The sequence below is a fragment of the Abramis brama genome (genome assembly GCF_963993115.1).
Source record: "Abramis brama genome assembly, chromosome: 4".
In the NCBI taxonomy this organism is placed as follows: domain Eukaryota; kingdom Metazoa; phylum Chordata; class Actinopteri; order Cypriniformes; family Leuciscidae; genus Abramis; species Abramis brama.
In genome coordinates, this window is record NC_139966.1 from 32,380,838 (window position 1) to 32,405,460 (window position 24,623).

General features: G+C 38.8%; 1 protein-coding gene across 1 annotated transcript; it reads left to right on the top strand.

Moving 5' to 3' along the window:
- The first annotated feature begins 1,860 nt into the window (after positions 1-1,860).
- On the top strand, positions 1,861-11,925 carry LOC311081773 (uncharacterized protein). Its single transcript, XM_084112406.1, has 3 exons — positions 1,861-1,925; positions 4,115-4,266; positions 7,285-11,925. The coding sequence occupies exons 2-3, from the start codon at positions 4,179-4,181 to the stop codon at positions 8,955-8,957; spliced, it is 1,761 nt and encodes a 586-aa protein (XP_083968532.1). The 5' UTR covers positions 1,861-1,925; positions 4,115-4,178; the 3' UTR covers positions 8,958-11,925.
- The last annotated feature ends 12,698 nt before the right edge of the window (positions 11,926-24,623 follow it).

The following is a 24,623-nucleotide window of genomic DNA, read 5'->3' on the forward strand; positions in this document are numbered from 1 at the left end:
TGTATTTAGGTGTAGACAAAATCAGTTATGTTTATTTATAAATATGAACGTACCTCGCATTTCCCGGACACTAGCCGTTAGTCTACTTCTTTGGCCTATTTTTTTTAGCTGGCCAACTTCTCAAAATCTGCGTGGAAAAGCTGCGGAGCGCGGAGAGAACGCACAATGGCTTTGCTTTGGAAGTTTTTTTTTTTGTTTTTTTTGGAAGTTTAGTTGCCAGAGAAAATAACACACCGTTTTGTTTAACATAAATTGATACTCAATATTAATTAAATAAATAAATATAATGTCAGAGAATGCACAAAGCGCATCCTTTTGAGATGTAAATTATAATACATTTTAATTAAACACACAAGGCCTACATCATAAAACTCAGAAGATTATGTATTTTAATATATTATATTATAATACAAATAAAAAGGCGTCATACTTCAGTCGAGTCTCAAAATACACGTATAGGCTAAATCAGCGTCTTCACAGCAAGGGAAATGTTTGGAATAACAAGACTGTGTGCGGCACAGCTTTCCCTTTATATTGTACAGCAGACCAATTAAATTAGGCAGAATAACTTTTTATATATTTGGTTGACTGTGTTTCATTTTGATAATGAACAGTCTGCGATATGAAGCAACGCCAGAACTGATACTATGTTGTGTGAGATCGCGATGCGCGAGCGCCATCACTTGGATTTGTTCCACTGCTGGGAAATAACTTAATACTCTGTTATTTATAGTCATACAGATAATATGACATCATCCGAAACAGTAAAATGTATATTTTTATTTGTGTACATTCAAAATGACTACAAAATATCATGTCATTGAAAAATAAATAAAACAACATGATGCGCTGCTTTAGTGCGTCTCGGTCTCTTTAGATCTTTCTGGCGCTCACCAAAAATGAACCAAAATACAGAGAATAGCCTTCTTGGCGCGCCTACTTTTGAAAGTCAACATTTAGATTATTTAACGTTAAATGCATTATATATGCCTGAGTCACTTTGGAATAAATCACAGCATGTTTCATGATAAAACGTGACTTAGCCTATACAGTCCAGAAAATAGGCTATAGGTTATAGCAAATTCAGACCAACTGCTGGTCTACACAGAGAAAAAGCCCTTTCTAGGCTCTTCTGTTGTACCGAGCCATTCGTTAGTCTAGTTGTTTGATGAGAAAATTAAATGTAGCCTATAGTTGCAATACACGCGTTTTGTAAGCTCCGTGCAACTGCTGCAGCGGACTATTATTACTAGAATATTAGAAATCTAATACTCAAGCTGTTTTCTCATTTTTCTACTCTTAATATTAAATAAAAAAACGACTGAATGAAAGATACACGGATTCTCTTGAACCACCACCGCGTTTGCGGCAGAAAACTACTGCAGTGCAGCCAAAATGCTCTGTTCGACTTATCTGAGATCCTTTACTCTTCCCTGTGGATGACCTGTGACCTACTTTCTGTAAGATCTGAATTTTTGAACTTGAATTTTTGAGACTGAATTTTAGAAAACTGAATTTGAAGTTCCGAATTTCTTCATCTTGAAAACTTGAATCTGTATTTTTTTAAACTGAATATTTGCAGTATACGAATTCAGAACAAAAAAACTAGCTGTTTGAAAATACATGTCTATAAAATTCAGCCATAAAAACATTTCAATTTGTTACATTTCAAATGGTTAATATTCGTTTAAAAAAAAATCAAATTCAGTACTATTTAAACTACCACCTAAAATTCAATTTTGTTAGATTTCACTTGTAAATAATTCAAATTTACACAATTCAAATTCAAATCATATTGTCATATTTTAAGCTCCATAAACGCAGCACTGGTTTCTATGAACTATACAGGACTTTTATTTTGGTTTGGTGATGTGACGTCATATGTCTGAGCCGCGCTCCTGCGTCTGGGATTCGGCTTAAGAAAGGTTTGTGATATAAAGAATTTAAAGTTTTTTTTAATCGATACAAACTATTCATTTAATTTTATAGTTTTGTAAAATGAATTGTTTTTTGTGAATCTAACATTGCAATGCTTTATCTAATATTTATGAACGCTATTTGTATGAGTAAAGCTCACAACAGAAAGCTGCGTTTACACTGCAAGTCTTGACGTTGATGCACTGATCTGATCTTTTGACCATTTTTTTTTTTTTTTGTCCCGCCTGTTTACATTGACATTAGACTAGATTGCTATCCTATATCTGTGTTTACATTAATCCCTGCCCAAAATTTTTCTGTTGGTGATCGCTTTACTATGCGACATTGTTGTTGACCCTCCGGTTGTGAATGGCCCTAATAACATTATTTTATAATTCACTTTAGGGTGGTCATGATTATTTGCCACCATGGATCAGTTAAAAGCTGTCATTGATGTTTGCGTCGCAAAATGTGACTGAACGGATATAGACAGATAACGGCATGTCATTTTTGTTATTGTATTAGCGCGGTGTATTTCATTTATTTGAATGAATTCAAAGGAGAGAGAGAGAGAGAGAGAGAGAGAACCAGCGAAGTTGACTGATTGCTGAGATATAGCATAATGTGACCAGATTACTTTTTAAAACTTACATTTTTTGTAACGTTTGTGCTTAATGATTACTATACTTAATTAGGCTTATTTTCTGTCTAAAATTTTTTTCTTATTTATATTCAAAATATATTTAAATGTTGAAAAGTATGACACTTTAATGCTACGTTCAGACTGTCAGTCCAAATCAGATTTTTGTGCATATCTTATTGAAATCTGATCAGAATTAGCTAATATGAGCAGATTTTTTTACAAATCCGTTTCAAGCTTCATCCCTATGTGGTTTGAAATCCTATTTAAATCACATTTCGGAAAATCTGTTTCAGTCTGACCGCTTTGATCAGATTTCAGGTGGTTTATGTGACTTTCTCACAGCATGTAAAACGAAAACGTCAGACGTTGTTATAGGAAACATGCTGAAAGGTGCTGCCGAAACAATGCTGTGTTGTTACAAAGTGCTGGACAAGCAGGAAATGACAATATAAAGGAGACATATTTTAAAACTGGCAGAGACCTCAGCGTGGAAAAAAAGCTGTACAAGCCTCCGGTTCTGCCGCTGCCTCAGAAGACGCATAGTTCAGCGCGGCAGCTACACATAATTTAAATAAGACAACATCTCTGTTGCAAACCCCTCCATGTTGTGGTTGTTTTTTTAACGTATGCCTACCAATGCAACATCATTGCCATATAAACCAATGCCGATATTCCATAAAACAAAAGAGTTGCATGGACACACAAATCGGTTCTGAACAGTTGCGATACACAGTGTGGACATCAATCATTTTAGATTGGATTCCAATCAGATACACAAATAATCGGATTTGGACTGGCAGTGTGAACGTAGCCATAAACGTGAAACTAAACCGCCAGTAGATGGCGGCAAGTGACCTTCTTACCGAGTGAGGCATTAAGTCATTTGTTCAAGCAACTGATTCATTCAAGAATGATGCAGTGGAATGGGTCATTCATTCTTTGACTCAACCGATTTATTCAAAACAGTGAATCATTCAGTAATGGAAATACGGTTGTGTTGCTGTGAGTTGCGCTAGGTTTCTGCTGTGATCTTTGGAACTGTTGCTGCTGAAGCAGAACAATAAAAGTCAATATTGTGTCAAAAATGTAAGTGACTTAATTTAAACTGTTGTATGAAATCAATGTTACATTTTCAATCGTGATGGTTTTCAGGAAAACAGCACTTATGGTCGAGTCATGTTGCTTAATTTAAATATAATAGGCTAATAAAATATAGGCTATAAAATAGCAAAAAGGCTATAAAAACTCTGTAAACTCTGTGTGCTGCGCTCATTTGATTCAAATTGTCCTTGAGGCCGCGCAAGCTTCAACAGAACAACCTTGTTACCGTCAGTACGGTAATATACTATATATTATAATCCACCATCAATCGCCTCGTACACTAAATGAAATAAAATCTGTATCATTTTTGCGTTTTTGTGATTACCTATTTATTTTTTGTTATTGACGTTTTAATCAGGCTACTTGTCCGTTCGGGCAAGTTAAATTCTCTTTCACTTGCCACTTCAAAAAATTGTTTCTTTCTTTTAATTATTCTCATCTTAAACATGACAGAGTGTTCGGACATACAGAAAAACTCCTGGGGAAGCAACTGAGATCCATGTGACACACTATTATAATGATGGCGTTTATTAAAGAGGAGAGTGAAGATGTGAGGATTGAAGAAACATTCAGAATGAAACAAGAAGATACTGAGGAACAAACAGGTTGGTTTCATTCTTAAAGCTGAACTCTAATTACAATCTTATTAAAATATCCAGCTCTATATAAATTAATAATATTTTTGAAGAATGTCATATGAGTGTCCTGACTGTGGGTTGTATTTGATATGGAGCATGTGGACAGTCATGACCAGCCAAATACTAATGCTGCCTTCAGCAGGGTCTCTGGAGTTCCTTAAAGTGCCCCTATGCTATTTTAAAGGTAACTAATTGTTTTGGAGGTTTCCTACAACAGGTTTACATGCATCAAAGGTCAAAAACACTTACATTTTCTCATAATATACATTGCACATCACCACATTGTTCAATGTTTCTCAAACGACTCGACGGATGAATCATTCTCTCTAAATACCTCCTTTCCGTGAGCCTGCTCTGATTGGCCAGATTGCCTATTCTGTTGTAAATGGTCTACCACGGCTTACAAGCGCCTGTCGGAAGCTACACGCCCATTACCATAACTGAACGTCAGCTCTGTCCAGAGGCTTCCTCAGTCCTCAGTGATTATACACACTGTAAAGACCGTAACAATGGCGTCTATTTTACCATATCAATCTGAGCGCGAGTCCAATGATGAAACATTGGAAGAACTAGGCCTAGTTATTCAACCCGAACCTTCATCGCAAAGACGACTAGAGCAGGACGTTTCTCACTGACAAGCTACTCAGTTTGAGGTACATTACGAGATCTTGGAACTGTAATTCCTCACTATCAGCACTAACAAGAGTATATGTTCATGTTTGTATGTTTAAATTTTTTTGCGGTGCACATGCAGGAACTGTATCAATAACAGTGTAGGGCTGTGTGATATAGCTAAAAAAATGTATCTCGATTTAATGTTTCATATTGTTCGGTATCGATAATTATTGACTTTTTTAGACATTTTAACTATTGACAAGTAGAAAAGTTTGAATTTAAACCACTGTTTTTTAGTTATTTATCCACATTATTAAGGCAAACAACAATTTATACAAATTTTAGCAGTCAAAAATAAAAATGTAAACAAAAATATCTTCTTTATGTCTTATAATAAGATTAAAAAAAGTGTTAAAAAAACCTATTGATCTTAAATAAAATGTTACAAAATGTGTGCAATGTAATAGTGTAAATGTAGAACAATCAAGGCAAACTTTAAGGTAGATCAGCATCTGTAATAAGCAGTGGTGTAACTGTTCACAAAATTCACGGTTCGGTTCAATATGACACAGTGGTGTCACGTTAGGTAGGCTTATGTTTTCGATACAGCAAAAATAAAGAAATGCCAGAGAAATTTCCTTGATTTAAAAAAATATATATATTAAAAGAAACATTATTTTTAAATAAGTGTGAGTTCTACATCTTGAAACTTTTAGTTTTATAAATGGGGGTAATATTTGAAGGATGAACAAATAATGTTTTGGTCATCACATTAAAAATACAGGGTTTCCGCGGGGCATTAAAAAGCATTAAAAGTCATTAAATGGATTTTGTGAAAATTAAGGCCTTAAATGGCATTAAAAAAGCATTACATTTTAATGCAATTGGAATCAACAGCGTAAATCTCATATGCAGACTGACAGCCACAAATCGACGGTATAAGACAGACAGCCATTAACTATGTGTAGTAACTTTCCCTCATCATCTTGACATCTGCTGTTAAAGCTCACTTTGCGTTTTTGCAGATGATTTGTTAACGTGTTTTGTTGACATGCAATGTTTTGTCACAGCACAGTCTCTTTTGACTGACTTGAGTGGTATAATTGTTGATTACTGTCTGTGCACGTGGCTTAAAAAACAATTTATATATATATATATATATATATATATATATATATATATATATATATATATATATATATATATATATATATACAGTGCAATGCATAAGTGAATACACCCATGCTAAAGTTGACTAAAAAGAGGAATAAAAAATCATATTTTGGAAATTGAACGTAATGCCTTAATTTAAAAAATTAGGAAAAATCCAACCTTTAAGGACACCAATTTTCTTTGTGAATGAATAATGTATCGTAAATAAATAAATGTTCTTCCTTAAAATACATGGTGCATAAGTGAGTACACCCCTATGTTAAATTCCCATAGAGGCAGGCAGATTTTTATTTTTAAGTATTTTTTTAAATTTATTTTTAGGATACTATGCATCCTGATAAAGTTCCCTTGGCCTTTGGAATTAAAATAGCCCCACATCATCACATAGCCTTCACCATACCTAGAGATTGGCATGGGGTACTTTCCATAAGATCATCTCTCAATGCAAATCAAACTAGCTTTTAGGCTAACTGAAATAAAACCATGCCAATCTCTAGGTATGGTGAAGGCTATGTGATGATGTGGGGCTATTTTAATTCCAAAGGCCAAGGGAACTTTATCAGGATGCATAGTATCCGCGGTCTAAAGTACCGTGAAGATTAGGCAAATTAGTCTGGGGATATATTTTGGATAGTCGGATATATATAGTTTGGATATATCATGAGTCTCTTGTTTGTCCTGAGAATTTAAACTGCCCACTGTTCTACAGAAAATGATCAAGGTCTTGCACATTCTTTGATCTATAACAGGGATCTCCAACGCTGCTCCTGGAGAGCTACTGTCCTGCAGACTTCAGTTCCAACCCTGTTCAAACACACATGCCTGTAATTATCAAGTAACCCTTAACAGCTTGATTAGCTTGTCCAGGTGTGTTTGATTGGGGTTGGAGCTAAAATCTGCGGGACAGTAGCTCCCCAGGAGCAGGGTTGGAGACCCCTGGTCTATAATAAACCAGTTCTAGGTCAAGCTGTGATTGATGACGAAAGAAAACAGTTTACAGTATTGAGAAGAGGTTTTTAGATATCAGGTAACACCTCCTTCATTAGCTTAGTGCATATGATCCAGCATATGTGTTGTTGGTTTTGATTCTTTATGCTGGTTTTGATTATTTAATGATTTTATGTTGGTTTTGATGTCTGTTACTTTGCCTTTAAACTGGGGTTAACTTTAATCTGTATTTGTCTTTTTTCACTTTAGGCCTAATGGCACTGAAAGAGGAGAGTCAAGAATTGAATGAAGTGGAAGAAAAAAAACAGTATGAGGAACATCATGATTTCATAATTGGAGATAAGTCTCAGTGCTCACAGAATGAAAAGACTGCCTCGCAAAAAAGAACGCGAAAGACAGGAACTAAAAGTGATTTCTCCTGCTTTCACTGTGGGAAAAGTTTCACTCAAAAAGGAAACCTTAATGTTCACATGAGAATTCACACCAGAGAGAAGCCTTTCACATGCCTTCAGTGCGGAAAGAGTTTCACACTTAAAGGAAACCTTAAAACCCACATGAGAAGCCACAGTGGAGAGAGTCCTTACACCTGCAAACTGTGTGGTAACAACTTTTCACGAAAAGAAAGTCTTAAGACTCACATGAGAAGTCACACTGGAGAGAAGCCATACACATGCCTTCAATGTGGAAAGAGTTTTACACGTAAAGGAACCCTTAATACCCACATGAGAAGCCACACTGGAGAGAGCCCTTTTATCTGTAAACTGTGTGGAAGGAGCTTCACACGAAAAGAAAGTCTTAAGTCTCACATGAGAAGTCACACCAAAGAGAAGCCTTACACATGTGATCTGTGTGGAAAGAGTTTTACACGTAAAGGAACCCTTAATTCTCACAAAAGAAGTCACACCGGAGAGAGCCCTAACACCTGCAAACTGAATGGCAAGAGCTTCTCACATAAAGAAAGTCTAAAGACTCCTGTCAGAATTTACACCGGAGAGAATCGGTTCATATGCGGCCAGTGTGGAAAGAGTTTTAGATGTAAAGAAAATCTTGATCAGCACATGAAGATTCACACAAGAGATTACCGTTTTCCATGTCATCAGTGTGGAAGGAGTTTCACAAACAGGAATCACCTTAAAAATCATGTAATAACTCACACTGGAAAGAAGCCTTTCATGTGCCATCACTGTGGAAAGAGTTTCACTCTTAAGGGAAACTTCAAGGTTCACATGAGAATTCACACTGGAGAGAAGCCTTTCACATGTGATCAGTGTGGAAAAAATTTCAGACATAAAGTTACTTTTAATTACCACATGAGGATTCACTCAAGAGAGAACTCTTTTCTCTGTCATCAGTGTGGAAATAGTTTCACAAACAGTACAGAACTTGAGAATCATGTAATAACTCACATTAGAGAGAAGGCTTTCATGTGCCATCACTGTGGAAAGACTTGCATAAACAAAGCAAACCTTGATATTCACATAAGGGTTCACACTGGAGAGAAGCCTTTCATCTGCCTTCAATGTGGAAAGAGTTTCACACGTAAAGGAAACCTTGAAGTTCACACGAGAGTTCACACTGGAGAGAAGCCTTTTACGTGTCTTCAGTGCAAGAAGAGTTTCACATATCAAAGAGACCTGAATCGTCATTTGCAAACTCATTCTGGAAAGAAATTGCAGTGTTCTGTGTGTGGCAAGAGATTTCGTAAAAGGAGCAATTTCAAAAATCACCTGCTCATTCACTCTGGAGAAAGGAGATTTAATTGTGATCAGTGCAATAAAAAATTTATTTTGCCATCACACTTACAGATACACCTGAAAAGTCATGCATATGTGAGACCCTATTTGTGTTCCTCGTGTGGAAGGAGATTTAAATGGCTTGGCAGTTTAAAATGGCACCAGAAAATATGTATAGTACGAAATTAATTTCAATTTTAATGTGCCCTCGTTTATTTATTTGATTCAGTTAAATACCTCGGAAACAAATATCAGAAATAAAGAGACAAACGAAATGAAACAAGATAATGAACATTGCACTGCATTATCTGATTCAACTTTAGTGAGTGAATCAACAGGTAAATATTAGAGGGGTGGGGGAAAAAAAATCAATAATGCATAGTATCGCAATATTTTGTGAGGATATTATGTCAATACACAGGTGCCAAGTATCGATCTTTTCAGTGCCTGAATTTCAGCTCAGGATTTGAATTATTGTGCATAAAAGCTATGCGCTTATAATGCAATTTTATTTTTATTTGAATAAATCTTTCTCTGACTAATTTCACAAACAGTACAAATAAATCAGCACACTAGCATCCCTCTTTTTCTCTTAGACACACAGTGAGCTGTTTGTAAAATAAGTGAATTTTCACATTTTGGGAAAATTATAGTGTAGCTACTGACAAATTATGAGAAACAGAATTATTAATTTAGGGTCAGAATCATTCCTTGTTACGTGACAGCTACATAGGCTTAGGCCAGGGGTAGGCAAGTTCGGTCCTAGGCCTAGTCCACACGGACATGGGTATTTTTTATAACCAGAGTTTTTCCTCCTGCGTTTAAAAAAAATCTCCGCCTACATGAAAACACAAAAACACGCTATCATGCGCTGTCAAGAGCATGCCACACCAGCAGGCGGCGATCGTAAAGCCACGTTGGCCAATCAGAAGACTGAATCAGAAGCAAAAACCCCAGTTTTACTGTCTACACGACAACATTGCAACCGGCGTTTCTGAAAATCCTCACCCTGGCAGGGGTTTTCAAAAATGTTCGGTTTCAGTGACCTGATACTGCGTTTCCGTGTGGACAAACGGCCGAACCGCGTAAAAAAAGTCACGGTTATAAAAATACCCGTGTCCGTGTGGGCAAGGCCCTAGAGAAATGCTGTAATGCAGAGTTTAGCTCCAACCCTAATCAAACACACCTAAGCAAGCTAATCAATGTCTTCAGGATTCCTAAAGGCGGGTGTACACGGTGCGATTTTTGCTGTTTTACGAGCTCGCAGATGATCGCGTGGAAATCGGTGATGCTCACATGGTCATGGCTCCCAGCATGTGAGAGGAATTACGAGCCGAGCCGAGCACATTACGAGCACCTCCCGATAATTTTTAAACATGTTTAAAAAATTCGGGGAGTCGGCCCGATTTTCACGAGCGTATGCTATAGGCTGTCCCTATTGCCAAATCATGCACAACCACGTCACAGGCTACACTCTCTCTTTCTCTCTATGTTGTTTATGTTGAAAGGAATGTTCTCTGCTTTTCAACAAATCATTTGCACACACATTTCTGTCATTTTTCTATCTGAAGCTATAGTTGCTTGCAACATTGAAAGTTCTGGTCTCTGTGTTTAGCGCGAAAGCTCACGTGATTGCCTGCCAGCTCGGGATAAAATTTGTGCAGGACAGTCGTGCCGTGTACCAGCTGCTTTGACGTGATTATCAAGTTAACTGACTCCAAACGTGTGCAATATCTCACAACCTCCCGAGTATCCGAACTCGCACCGTGTACGCCCGCCTTAAAGCTACAGGCAGGTGAGGGTTTTTTTCAGGGTTGGAGCCAAACTCAGCAGGACAGCGACTCTCTAGGACCGAACTTGCCTACTCAAGGTTTAGTCTCTGTAGGTGTCATGGTTAGCCAAGGATGATGAAGCAAGGATCTCAATTTCAGCAGTCTTTATTTAACTATAAATAACAACAATCAACAGGAGAACCACTAAGCATACCAAACTTTGACTTAACACAGACTTGAATAGACAGATGAAACAGAAAGATAATTAACAGGGCATAAGTAAAGAATCAATAACCTTGGCAACAAATGATGAACGGGAATAAAGGAAATACAATATAAAGCCAGGGACACACTTGACGATTAGCTGAAAAATTCTAAGACTGAGCTGAAGACACTTGCAGACTGTTTCCAATGACTGGAGCACATTTTAAAACCAACTAAACGCAACTGTCTCTGACTCTGATACTTACAACTGATCATGCCGAAAGCGCAAATTACATTCATAATCGGCCTTACAGTCATTAAGTGTGTCCCCGGCTTTAGTGTCCCAAACAGAACATAATCATTACAGCAGGAAAAAGAAATTAGTTCACCTCCCGAGTCCTTCGGTTTGAGTCGATTTCGTTCAGTTGTCATGTGACCACTACTCATCTCTGTATGTAATGTTGCATTTAATTAGGTATTATCATATAATTATACAAATATATGCAATAAACATTTTTGTGAAGATATTTGGAAATTTTTCATTTATGTATCTAATACAGCAGTGGTTCTCACCTGGTTTTGCCATGGATGCACATTTTCCCATGGTCATTGTGTTGAACAGCAATTTCAGGGCCCAGTTTATGGCCGGGCCCCTCTCTTTCCGTAGAAGTGGAAAAAGGTTTGATACATTTTGATTGGGCCTTGGTGGATTAACACCACATCAGATAAAGATGCTAGGACAACAGCCAGACACCTTTTAGAGGGCAAGAAGAAGACCTCTAGTACCAAGCCTGGGAAAGACAGGACTTATCATTGGTCCACATGCAGTTTCCTTCACCCATCTAGAGACTAATTCCTAAGACTTGTGACTGCCATCAAAATTCAATTCCTCAGGACATCCGGATGCAGCAGCAGTGGGTGAAGCAGAGACACATTGATCCATCCAAATCCATTCAGAGCCATGTTTGGAAACCTTAACCCCCTGGGGCCGGCGGTCGCGTCGGTGATACCAGTTCGCTTTTTTTCTTATCAGTGCAAAAGATACTCAAAATACTCTGTTGATTTTGATCTTACATATAAGTGTTATACATCATTACAAACTGTTAAATGTCTTTTATTTGTGTACACTCATAATAAAAACAGAATGTTGTGTTTTTTGTAAATAAAGAAAATAAACATGATGCGCATTCTGCCGTCTCTCTTAATGTGAAGTTCATTCTGAAATGCGACAGAAAATGAACTGCAACTCAGCGAATGTTTGTCACACAGACTTGAGACATACAGTGAGGAAAATAAGTATTTGAACACCCTGCTATTTTGCAAGTTCTCCCACTTGGAAATCATGGAGGGGTCTGAAATTGTCATCGTAGGTGCATGTCCACTGTGAGAGACATAATCTAAAAAAAAAAATCCAGAAATCAGAATATATGATTTTTTAACTATTTATTTGTATGATACAGCTGCAAATAAGTATTTGAACACCTGTCTATCGGCTAGAATTCTGACCCTCAAAGACCTGTTAGTCTGCCTTTAAAATGTCCGCCTCCACTCCATTTATTATCCTAAATTAGATGCACCTGTTTGAGGTCGTTAGCTGCATAAAGACACATGTCCACCCCATACAATCAGTAAGAATCCAACTACTAACATGGCCAAGACCAAAGAGCTGTCCAAAGACACAAGAGACAAAATTGTACACCTCCACAAGGCTGGAAAGGGCTACGGGGAAATTGCCAAGCAGCTTGGTGAAAAAAGGTCCACTGTTGGAGCAATCATTAGAAAATGGAAGAAGCTAAACATGACTGTCAATCTCCCTCGGACTGGGACTCCATGCAAGATCTCACCGCGTGGGGTCTCAATGATCCTAAGAAAGGTGAGAAATCAGCCCATAACTACACGGGAGGAGCTGGTCAATGACCTGAAAAGAGCTGGGACCACCGTTTCCAAGGTTACTGTTGGTAATACACTAAGACGTCATGGTTTGAAATCATGCATGGCACGGAAGGTTCCCCTGCTTAAACCAGCACATGTCAAGGCCCGTCTTAAGTTTGACAATGACCATTTGGATGATCCAAAGGAGTCATGGGAGAAAAGTCATGTGGTCAGATGAGACCAAAATAGAACTTTTTGGTCATAATTCCACTAAACGTGTTTGGAGGAAGAAGAATGATGAGTACCATCCCAAGAACACCATCCCTACTGTGAAGCATGGGGGTGGTAGCATCATGCTTTGGGGGTGTTTTTCTGCACATGGGACAGGGCGACTGCACTGTATTAAGGAGAGGATGACCGGGGCCATGTATTGCGAGATTTTGGGGAACAACCTCCTTCCCTCAGTTAGAGCATTGAAGATGGGTCGAGGCTGGGTCTTCCAACATGACAATGACCCAAAGCACACAGCCAGGATAACCAAGGAGTGGCTCTGTAAGAAGCATATCAAGGTTCTGGCGTGGCCTAGCCAGTCTCCAGACCTAAACCCAATAGAGAATCTTTGGAGGGAGCTCAAACTCTGTGTTTCTCAGCGACAGCCCAGAAACCTGACTGATCTAGAGAAGATCTGTGTGGAGGAGTGGGCCAAAATCCCTCCTGCAGTGTGTGCAAACCTGGTGAAAAACTACAGGAAACGTTTGACCTCTGTAATTGCAAACAAAGGCTACTGTACCAAATATTAACATTGATTTTCTCAGGTGTTCAAATACTTATTTGCAGCTGTATCATACAAATAAATAGTTAAAAAATCATACATTGTGATTTCTGGATTTTTTTTTTTTAGATTATGTCTCTCACAGTGGACATGCACCTACGATGACAATTTCAGACCCCTCCATGATTTCTAAGTGGGAGAACTTGCAAAATAGCAGGGTGTTCAAATACTTATTTTCCTCACTGTATGTCTTTACAAAGCTTGAAGTCTATTTTTAAATTATGTAAATTATATAAAAAAACTATTCTCTAAGTAATCCGTATGAAAGCAACAACACGCACAGTTTCTTCAGTCCGTGCTCATTAGCTCTAATGTGACCACACACACGCGCGCAAGAGCTGTTCACATGCAAATAGTCCACGTGAAGGAACGTAGACCTGTAAACGCCCATTACCTCAAAAAACAAAGAATCAGAGACTTCAGTAGCCCTCTGCTTTTCATCAAGCTTGTCAAGGCATGTTGTGTTTGTACTGTGCTGTTTACCTTGGATTTACCTCAGAAGAATTAGAAGAACGCGATTTGAAGATGAGAAAGATTTTTAAGGTAAGACATGTCCACTCATAATAGTAAGCATGTTATTGTTATATGAACTTTACATTGTAGCAACTAGTCAAACTGGTGCCAGACTAAAATGTACGTTATGAAATGAGATTGGAGTAAAAACATGAAGCCTAATGCTAAATTTATATACATGTACGATACGAGGATGTTTTTATCTTCGATAATAAAACACAGCATGATATAAAAGTAGGCTAGTATGAGTGTTTACTCTAATATTGTGAATATTATAATGTTTAGACCTGTGTTTAAATACCGTGTTTGTGGATATCTGCTCAAACGTAGATATGTATAATGTGGTAACAATAATGTTTCATAGTTTGGCTCGATCGCTTCAGTCAATGTTCTCTGCATGCGCTGTGCGTTTGAAAAGTAAAACGCACCAAACATTAGGCTTCATGTTTTTACTCCAATCTCATTTCATAATTTCATAACAAATGGAAACATTTGAAGTAACATATTTTTCTATAGTGTTGTGTTACTGAAGTGTTCATTTTTAATGATTTATAGGCCGCCTGCTATAGACTATTGTTGTTATTATTTTATGCATCCCTACACGTATATGCCTACAAGGCACAACAAACCTGGAGTTCAACTCAAACATGCACATGAGTCTCTGTACATGAACATGGTATGTACTATGTTTCAGGAATGGCACAAAGGTGTGTGACTGTTCAAGCCTCTGTCTTTAGATCAGTGTGTTCAATAACGTGCTTTTTGTCCTTTGTTGTGTATCTTTGGATTATGTTATGTTGTAAATAAATCCAAAAAATCAAAAAGCCATTCTTTTTTAAATCTCTCCTCATTCTTTGTGCAAGGTTTCCTCATAATGATAGGGCCTGATAGCACCTGATAGGGCCATTATGGGAGGGTCTTTGTCTTTCTCAGGTGTGAAACACAACAATATTCATGATGATTCACGCCTCCTCGCATAAAGCTTTCTTACACAAAACATGTCTTACAAAGTTTAAATCAATATATTGTTTTATCTGAATGAGTACGTAGGATGACTTTCACATATAAAGCATATATTCTTGGCTACGTGATACAATTTTCAAAAGTTTTGTGAAGAAATAATCAGTGTGGGTTTCATGACCTTATTTCAGTGACAATTATTTAATTTTTTTTCACAAACCACGCATAAACGTCATCATCTCAAAACTACAAACTTTTACATACATGCTGCTGATATATTATTGTAGCAGAGTTTGTTCTAAATACAGTGTAATCAGACTTTAGCCATGAAAATGTCACAAGTAACAGAAATAAGCACAAATGTCAGAGCATGTCAGAACACCTCCAGGACCCAGAAAACACCCCAGAGGGTTAAAACTGATGCAAACTACACACATTCATTTCATACTTATTGAAAGAAATAAGAATTTTCAGTGACAGCTATTTGTAGTGCAACATCTTACACAAAATCATCTGTTAATGTACACATGAATAAATGACAGTTTAAACTTTTTCCATCTTGTTTGGACTATTTGTTTGGAAAATATGGCCAAAGGTATTCTGGTGGTGGTTTGGAAAGTGAGAAATGCATCTGAAAACCTTTAAAGACTTCTAAATGTGTGCTTTATGCAAATTAGTTCCACAAAGAAAAGAAGGATGGGCCACACTGTGTGCCCCCTCTGATGCCAGTAGCCAATCACAGCACTGGAATGGAGAAGCACCATATCGCAATCTCCTCATCGGAAACAGATAAATGTACCCTTTCAACAGACACTCCTTGTGCTGAGTCTCTGGCCAGCAAAGGTGAGACAGAAACAGATCAACCAAGGTCTCCAATTGGGTGAGACCTAACAGATACACCCTTCTGAGTCTTAGTCCTATAAGGGAGTAGACTTCAACATCCAAAAATATATCGTGTCAATTCTACGCGGACGTAAGCGCTGTGATTGGTCTGCTAGAACCCCTCCCTCAGGTTTCACATGCTCCCTCTGCATGTGTAATTGCGCGTCAATGCGGACCCTTTTTTAGGACCCTAGGAGATCAGCATCCCACAGAACTTTGTGTGCAAGGCTGTTGAAATGGAATCCAGCTCCTTTCCCAACTGTATTGTCAGCCAGAACACAACCTGTGGAAGACGTCAATGCCATAAATATCACTTAACCAAACCTCTTTCCGGAGACCTTCTAATTTACAATAGAGGCAATATAACTGATGATATTTAGTAAACAAATAATTATTTCATTTGTGTGATGCACAATAAGTTTCTTCACCTTATTAGTTTGGAGAAACAAGTTTATCTTTCCATAAGATAACGTTACTCTTCCGTAGCCACTTAATCACTTGTATTTTACGGTGTATGCACTTTATTCATTTATCATTCATGGTATTAATTTAGTAGTTGTGTTAGTTATTCTTGTTCATCTTTTCTTAATTAAATTGATCCATGTGCTGATAATACAAAAGAGGTTATATAAGTTAACAATCTCACCAATCTTTCCGATAAATCAGCTGACTCCCTCCAGTTTACATTTGGTCTAAACGATTGAACTGCCCCCTGTTGGGAGTGTGTTCTCATACTGCCAAGGTAAATTACCTTGACTGGTGCCCCAAACTAGAGAGGGGGGAAGTGGTCATCTGATGTACTCATAACCACACCTTAAGCGAGTATATACTTATGTGTATGTGCGCTGTGCCCAGCGGGAATGTATACTTTATCACCTCCCACTTCTCTTGGCCACATACTGTCCGGGTACCACAACAGGTAGTCAGCAAGCATATTCTGTCGTCCTGGTCTGTGCCGCATCTTGAACTTATAAGGTTGGAGGCTTAGGTACCATCTCATTACTCAGGAGTTGTGGTCTTTCATTGTCTGGATCCATGTTGGTGCTCAGTGGTCTGTCTCCAAATCAAACTCCCTCCCCAGGAGATAATATCTTAAACTTTCAAGGGACCACTTAATGGCGAGACACTCCTCCACAGTTGAGTACTTGGCCTCCCTTGGCAATAGCTTCCTACTGATGTAGACCACTGGATTTTCTGCTCCAGCTGAGGCATCTACCTGGACCAGGAATCTTCCTTGCAGTACAATACTTTGTCTGTATTGTAAATTAGAAAGTCATATACTGGTAATTTACAACAATGCCAAGGTCTCTGGAAAGAGGTTTGGTTAAGTGATATTTATGGCACAGTACATATATGGGAAAATGTGTGAACCCTTACGAAAAAGAAGTATACTTCATGTTCATTTTACAATTTTTCTCGATTGCTAACACACTATAACTGGTTCAGTTGACCCAATTTCCCAAACCATTAATTTCAAAGTCAAAGACACGTTTCTCAAAAAGTTTAACACATTTCGGGCCCTATTTTAACGATCTAAGCGCATGGTCTAAAGCGAACGGCGCAAGTTCACTTAGGGCGTGTCCAAATCCACTTTTGCTAGTTTAATGACGGGAAAAATGGTTGGCGCGCAAGGAGCATGGTCTAAAAGGGTTGTCCCTATTCTCATAATGAGTAATGGGTGTGTTTTGGGATTTACCTGCGTTAAACCAATCAGAGTCTCATCTCCCATTCCCTTTAAATGCCAGTTGTGCTCGCGCCATGGCAGATTTGCTATTTACATGACAGAATTTGATAGTGGAAAGACAGAACACGTCTCCAGAGCGCAAACGTGATGGGTGAAGTGATGGGGGCGCATGCGCAAGTGCTGACCCAAGATGCTGGTGTGCTCGTGTGTTTGTTTGCTTGTTTGTCTGTCTGTTTTAAACTGTCTAAACAGTCCACGTTCCAAAAGCAACATGCTTTTTAAGATAATCGTTGTGTTATGGATTTTAAAATGCGCTATAGACTGTGTGTCTGCGTTGGGAGATGGAGTGGATTCTGGAAATCTAAGGAACAATGGACTAATGAGGACAATGTTTTACAGCCGCGAAGATCTGATGAGACTCCGACACAATGTTAGAACCCCACCAAAGTTCCTTTATGAACCTTCTGAAATAATCTGTTCCATCCACACAACAAACAGAAAGAAGAAAATAAAACGGAGGGGCTCTAGAGGCGGAATCCGAAACAGACTTAAATCTCGCGGCAGTCGGTTTCCTCTTCCTACAATAACTTTAACTAATGCTCGTTCGCTTCAAAATAAAATGCCCAAACTCACAGCATTGGTGAAACATAACAGAGACTTTTAAAGAGCTAACCTGATCTGCATCACGGAGACATGGCTGACGGAGGCGATTGACAACATACACTTGGAAGGATACTCATTAATCCGTCTGGACCGCGACAGTACCAAGTCAACCAAAACAATCGGAGGAGGACTGTGTATGTTCGTTAGTAGCAGGTGGGCGAATAATATTACGGTACGTGAAACATGTTGCTCTGCTCACTATGAACTATTGACTGTCTCTTTTAGGCCATATTATTTGCCCCGTGAATTTGGACAAATAACAATTATTTTAGTTTATGTGCCTGGACCAAACTTTGCACTTGCTGCCGAATGCATAGCTGCTAGTTACAACAGAGCGCTTTGCAATTCTGCTGATGACCCAGTCTTCTTGATTGGAGATTTTAATAAATGCAATGTATCTACGCTGTTGCCAAATCTTGAGCAATATGTAACCTGTCGGACAAGACTGGCTAAGACTCTGGACAAATGGAAGGTGCATATGTGCCAAAGCTATATCCACCTCTGGGACGTTCGGATCACAACGTCATTCATCTGTTACCAAAATACAGGCAGCTCTTAAAGAGGATCAAGCCTGCCGTTCAGCAGGTTCAAATGTGGTCCAGAGACGAAATAGAAAAGCTAAGAGGCTGTTTTGAGTGCACTGAATGGGACTTATTTTTTAACGATGATGACTGTTGTAGTAATCATGAATTGTTGAATGATACAATAACCTGTTATGTTAATTTCTGTGTAAATTCAGTGGTTCAAACAAAGAATATCAGAGTCTATCCAAATAATAAGCCGTGGATTAACAAAGATTTGAAACATTACCTAAACATGAAGAAAATTGCCTTCTTGCAGAATGATCAGCATAAAGTAAAAGAGTTAAACAAAGCAGTAAAACGTAAGATAAAAGATGCACAGAATGAATATAAAGAGAATGTTGAAGAGAAATTAAAAACAGGGAATGTAAGAGACGCATGGAAGGGTTTGAATACAATGATGGGTAGACAAAAGAAAAGAGTTCAACAACATGAAGACCCTCATTGTCTTGCAAATAATCTTAATATTTTTTATTCACGATTTGATAATGATTTTAATGATGATTTGTCTGTTAGTAATGAATTAATGATGACCATGACTCAATCACAGCCTATGATCATACAGGAGAGGGAGGTTGTCACAGTGCTTCATAAAATTAAACCGCATAAGGCATCTGGCCCAGATGGCCTGAAGGGGAAAGTCTTGAAAGAATGTGCTGCACAACTTGGACGTGTGTACAAGGTTGTTTCAAATCTTCCTGGACAATGGTTTTGTACCATTAGCCTGGAAGAATTCCATTGTCATCCCGGTGCCGAAAATACCTAATGCAAAATCTCTCAAAGACTTTCGCCCAATCGCACTCACATCTATTCTGTGTAAATGTATGGAGCGCATAGTATGTAGGAACTGTTATCCCAAATTGAGACATGCATAGACCCCCTGCAATTTGCCTATCAGGCCAATAGGAGCACTGTGGATGCCTCTCTCACTCTTTTAAATAAGGTTCAAAATCATCTAGATAACTCAAATTCCTATGTTCGAATACTCTTCATGGATTTCTCATCCGCTTTTAATACTGTCCAACCTTATCTTCTTTTAAAGTGCCTCTATGAGTTAGGTGCTAGTAGTTGGATGAGTATGGATTAAGGAGTTTTTAAAAGGTCGCCCTCAGCGAGTTTGTGTTAATAATAATGTTATGTCGGATTGCTTGGTTTTAGATACTGGGGTACCGCAGGGATGTGTACTGTCTCCAATACTTTTTTCCGTATACATAAATGAACTGAAGTGCAATGACGACAACCTTACTCTTATAAAATATGCAGATGATATGGCATTGGTCTCATGTCAGAAAGAAATGAACTGCACCTCATATTTTGAGTACATTGACAGTATTATCTGTTGGTTTGAGAATAGTTTTTTACATCTTAATATTGAAAAGACAAAAGAGTTATGTTTGAGAAATCAATCGAGATGAGTAGATACCGCATCTGAATATAAACCAGTTGTCATAAAGGAAAAAACTGTAGAGCAGGTCTCGAATTTTAAATACTTGGGTACAATTATAGATGAGAAACTTAATTTTGAAAGTAATGTGGAGTACATTCATAAAAAAGCACGCCAACGCCTGGGTCTCCTCAGGAAACTGAGAAGCTTCAATATTAGTCAGCAGACCCTAACTATGTTATATCGATCAATGATTGAGAGTATTATCATATATAATATTGTTTCATGGTACGGCAATCTAACATTAAAACAAAAGAACAAACTCTCACAAATAATTAATAAAGCAAATAAGATTACTGGACAAAAACAACAGCCACTTCAGAGCTTGTTCGATCATTTTATGGGAAAAATGACAATTGCGATTTTTAAAGATAACACACACCCTCTTCACTCTGCTTTTGAATTGCTCCCATCTGGACGTAGGCTAAAAATTCCCTTGGCTAGAAAAAATGTCTATAAAAGAACTTTTCTTCCAATGGCAGTGATTATCTTAAATCGTATAGTGTTTTAATTGAAACAATAGAATGACTGTTATTTTAAATTTTTCTTTCTTACAGTGTTTAACTATATAATTCTTTGTATTTGTGCTGTTGATGTGTAATGTGTTTTTTTTAAGCAGTGAATGTATGTTACAGTTTTAAAGAAAAATTTCCGCTCTGTGAAAACAGACTGGACAATAAAGTTCAATCAAACGGAACTGCTCGTGCGCGAGGTAAAAGTGCGCAAGCAGACCATCTGCGGGACTAGCCGCATTCCACCATATCTTTATGTACACAATAATAATCTTTTACATTGTAATCCTTTTATTTTAAATATTTGGCATGTTTGTGTGCTGCTGTGCGTCCCTGTGTGTTTAATAAGCAGAGTGTACGCGTTCATTAAATAACAAAAAAAATCTATTCAGTCTATTTCACAGGACGTGAAAATGATAACTGCGTTGGACTGAAACTAGCAATAAACACTTCCGTCGTGCTTGGCGCTGCATTGCGCCGGGTGTAAGATAGGGCCCTTCACCTGTTTTCACACACATTCCATATTTACTCTGTTTTCTCTAAAACTCTATACAAAATGCACAAATTTTGCACAGGTTTAACCATGTTATCATTCAGAAAACACAAACATAATAAAATTACCTCAAGTGTCACACTATGAACTCAAATAGCACACATTAAGTATAAACATTAAGTAGCAAAACTGATGACACAGCAATCAGCCTCTGAAGCGGATTTAGAGGCTGGAGCGGACTCATGTTCTGGGGCCATCACTGGACCCTGGTCTGGGGCTGGAGCCGACACTGGACTCTGGAGCTGGAGCCTACACTGGATTCTGGTCTGGGGCTGGAGGCGACACTGGACTCTGGTCTGGGGCTGGAGCCGACACTGGACTCTGGTCTGGGGATGGAGCCATCACTGGACTCTGGTCTGGGGCTGGAGCCATCACTGGACTCTGGTCTGGGGCTGGAGCCGACACTGGACTGTGACACAAATAATTTGTAACTCTAATGAGAGTAGTCTCAGTACTATGATATGTTCATAATCCTGACTGGAAATCCTTGCAGTTACCATTTATTTCTAAAAAGGAACATAGTTGTGAGGATACTGCCTTTTCTATTAATTTTGACAGAAAAGGTAGATTCGAGATTGGCCTGTTATTGACTAATTCTCTACATTTACATTTACATTTAGTCATTTAGCAGACGCTTTTATCCAAAGCGACTTACAAATTAGGACTAAATTAAGCGAGTCATCATGAAGAGGCAAAAACAACGCAAGAAGTGCTCAAAATACGAAGTTCAGGCATTATTCAGAGTAGCATAAGCCCGATAAGTGAGGTTTTAAAGGGAAAGGGAAACTTTTTTTTAAGTGCTCACGGAAGAGATGGGTTTTCAGTTGTCTTTTGAATGTTGTCAGGGATTCTGCATTCCGGATGAGGGTGGGGAGAGCGTTCCACCAGCATGGAACTGTGAATGAGAATGTTCTGGAAAGTGATTTTGTGGCTTTCTGTGATGGAATCACGAGACGTCGCTTGTTGACCGATTGTAGGCTTCTGGTAGGGATGTAGACTCGTAGGAGTGAGTGAAAGTAGGAGGGAGCTGAGCCTGTGATAGATCTGTAAGCAAGCGTCAAGCGTGGGCCCTCTTGGGCTCGTTGAAGACAAGACGAGCTGAAGCATTCTGAATCATTTGTAGAGGTTTAGTTGCACATGATGGAAGTCCGGCCAGAAGAGCATTGCAGTAGTCAAGCCTAGAAATGACCAGGGCCTGGACGAGAAGTTGTGTTGCATGCTCAGTTAGGAAAGGCCTGATCTTCCTGATGTTGTGCAGTGCAAACCTGCATGATCGAGCTGTCTTTGAAATGTGATCTGTGAAGGTCAGCTGGTCATCAAACGTTACTCCAAGATTTCTGACCGACCTTGATGGGGTGATTGATGATGATTCTAGCTGGATAGTGAAGTTGTGCTGTAGAGACGGATTGGCAGGGAGGACGAGAAGCTCAGTCTTTGCCAGGTTGAGCTGCAGGTGATGTTCCTTCATCCATGTCGAGATGTCCGCCAGACAGCTTGAGATCCGTGCAGCTACTGTGGGATCATCTGGTTGAAATGAGAGGAAGAGCTGTGTGTCATCAGCATAGCAGTGGTAGGAGAAACCGTGTGCCTGTATGATGTGTCCCAGTGATGTGGTGTAGATGGAGAAGAGGAGGGGACCAAGAACTGAACCCTGGGGAACCCCTGTGGTCAGTTGATGTGCTCTGGATACGATGCGACCCTGAAGGACCTACCTGTGAGATAGGACTCGAACCAGTGGAGTGAAGTTCCTGTGATGCCCAGTGATGAGAGGCTGGACATAAGGATCTGATGATTCACAGTGTCGAAGGCAGCAGACAGATCCAGGAGAATGAGGACTGAAGATTTGGAAGCAGCTTTTGCGATCCGTAGGGCTTCTGTGACCGACAGTAATGCAGTCTCAGTTGAATGCCCTTTCTTGAAGCCGGATTGGTTGACATCCAGCTGGTTGTTTAGAGACAAGAAGGATGTTACTTGGTTGAAAACAGCTCTTTCAAGTGTTTTCGCAATGAATGGTAGGAGAGAGATAGGTCTGTAATTCTCTACAGATGATGTGTTTAGTGTTGGTTTTTTAAGCAGTGGAGTAACCCGAGCTTGCTTGAATGCTGTAGGGCAGGGAACGACAACTGGCGGCCCGCGGGCCAAAACTGGCCCGCCAGCAATATTTTCTGGCCCGCCGGATTATTTTGGAAGTCCTAAATGCTGCACAAAATACTTGAGAAAAGCCGTAGTCGCGCGGCGATTTCACTGCCGCATACTGTGTGAAACGCACATAGGGAATCATGCGGCGCGGGATTACATTTTAAAGGTCCCGTATTATGCCCCTTTTCACAAGGCCTTTTGATGTAAATAAAAGACGAGAGTGGTAAATGTTACGGACATATTACCATGGTACAGTTCAGCCTATTATTGATTTTTATTTCCACTTCCCTTTTATCCAAAGAGACGGAACTATTTGCACTGTATTTATCAATGGGAAATACATCATGCTAAAATAATCTGTCATATACTGTGGCTCACATTATTGGGGTCGCTTGCAAGTCGCACCAGCACGAATTAGGTGACCAGCAACATATTTCTGCTTCAAATATTGTGCGTAGTTAACAGTGAGTGGTGGTTTCAGACATTATTTTATTAAAGTACATTTGTCAGTGCCGCACTCGTACTGACTCTTATTCTGCCTGACAGAAGAAAGGCTCGTAGCTTACTGAAGGCGGAGCGTTTTGACCAATCAGATGAAAGGGGCGTTTCAGCACCGCCACGTGTGCAAATGAAATATCGAACCCATAAACCGATTTGTAAACCACAAGCGAAAAATGAAAAACCGAGCCAAAATCTCATTTTTCGTTTTTTAAACTAAACTAAAAAACGAATAAACGAACTGGTTTTTATTTCTCGTTATTCCATTCCAAACAGGAAATGAAATGATCAAAAAGTACACAGACCCAATTGGCCTACTCTGTGTAGCTGGCCCGCCATCTACTGGCTAAAAAAAATATTGGCCCGCGGCCAAAGTTACTTGCCGACCCCTGCTGTAGGGAAAGTGCCAGTATGTACTCTAGGATCAAGTTGTGTTTTTTTAATAAGAGGTTTAATCATAGCCAGCTTAAAAGTTTTCGGTACATATCCTAGTGACAAAGATGAATTAATGATATTAAGAAGAGGATCTATGACCTCTGGAATCATCACTTTCAATAGCTTAGTTGGTATTGGGTCTAACATACATGTTGATTTAGATGATTTAACGAGTTTAGACAATTTTTCCTCTCCTATAGCAACGAATGAATGAAACGTTTCCTCAGGAAGACTACAATACACAGTATGATGCGATACTGTAGTAGACGGTTGCATAGTTATAATTGTATCTCTAATATTATCAATCTTGT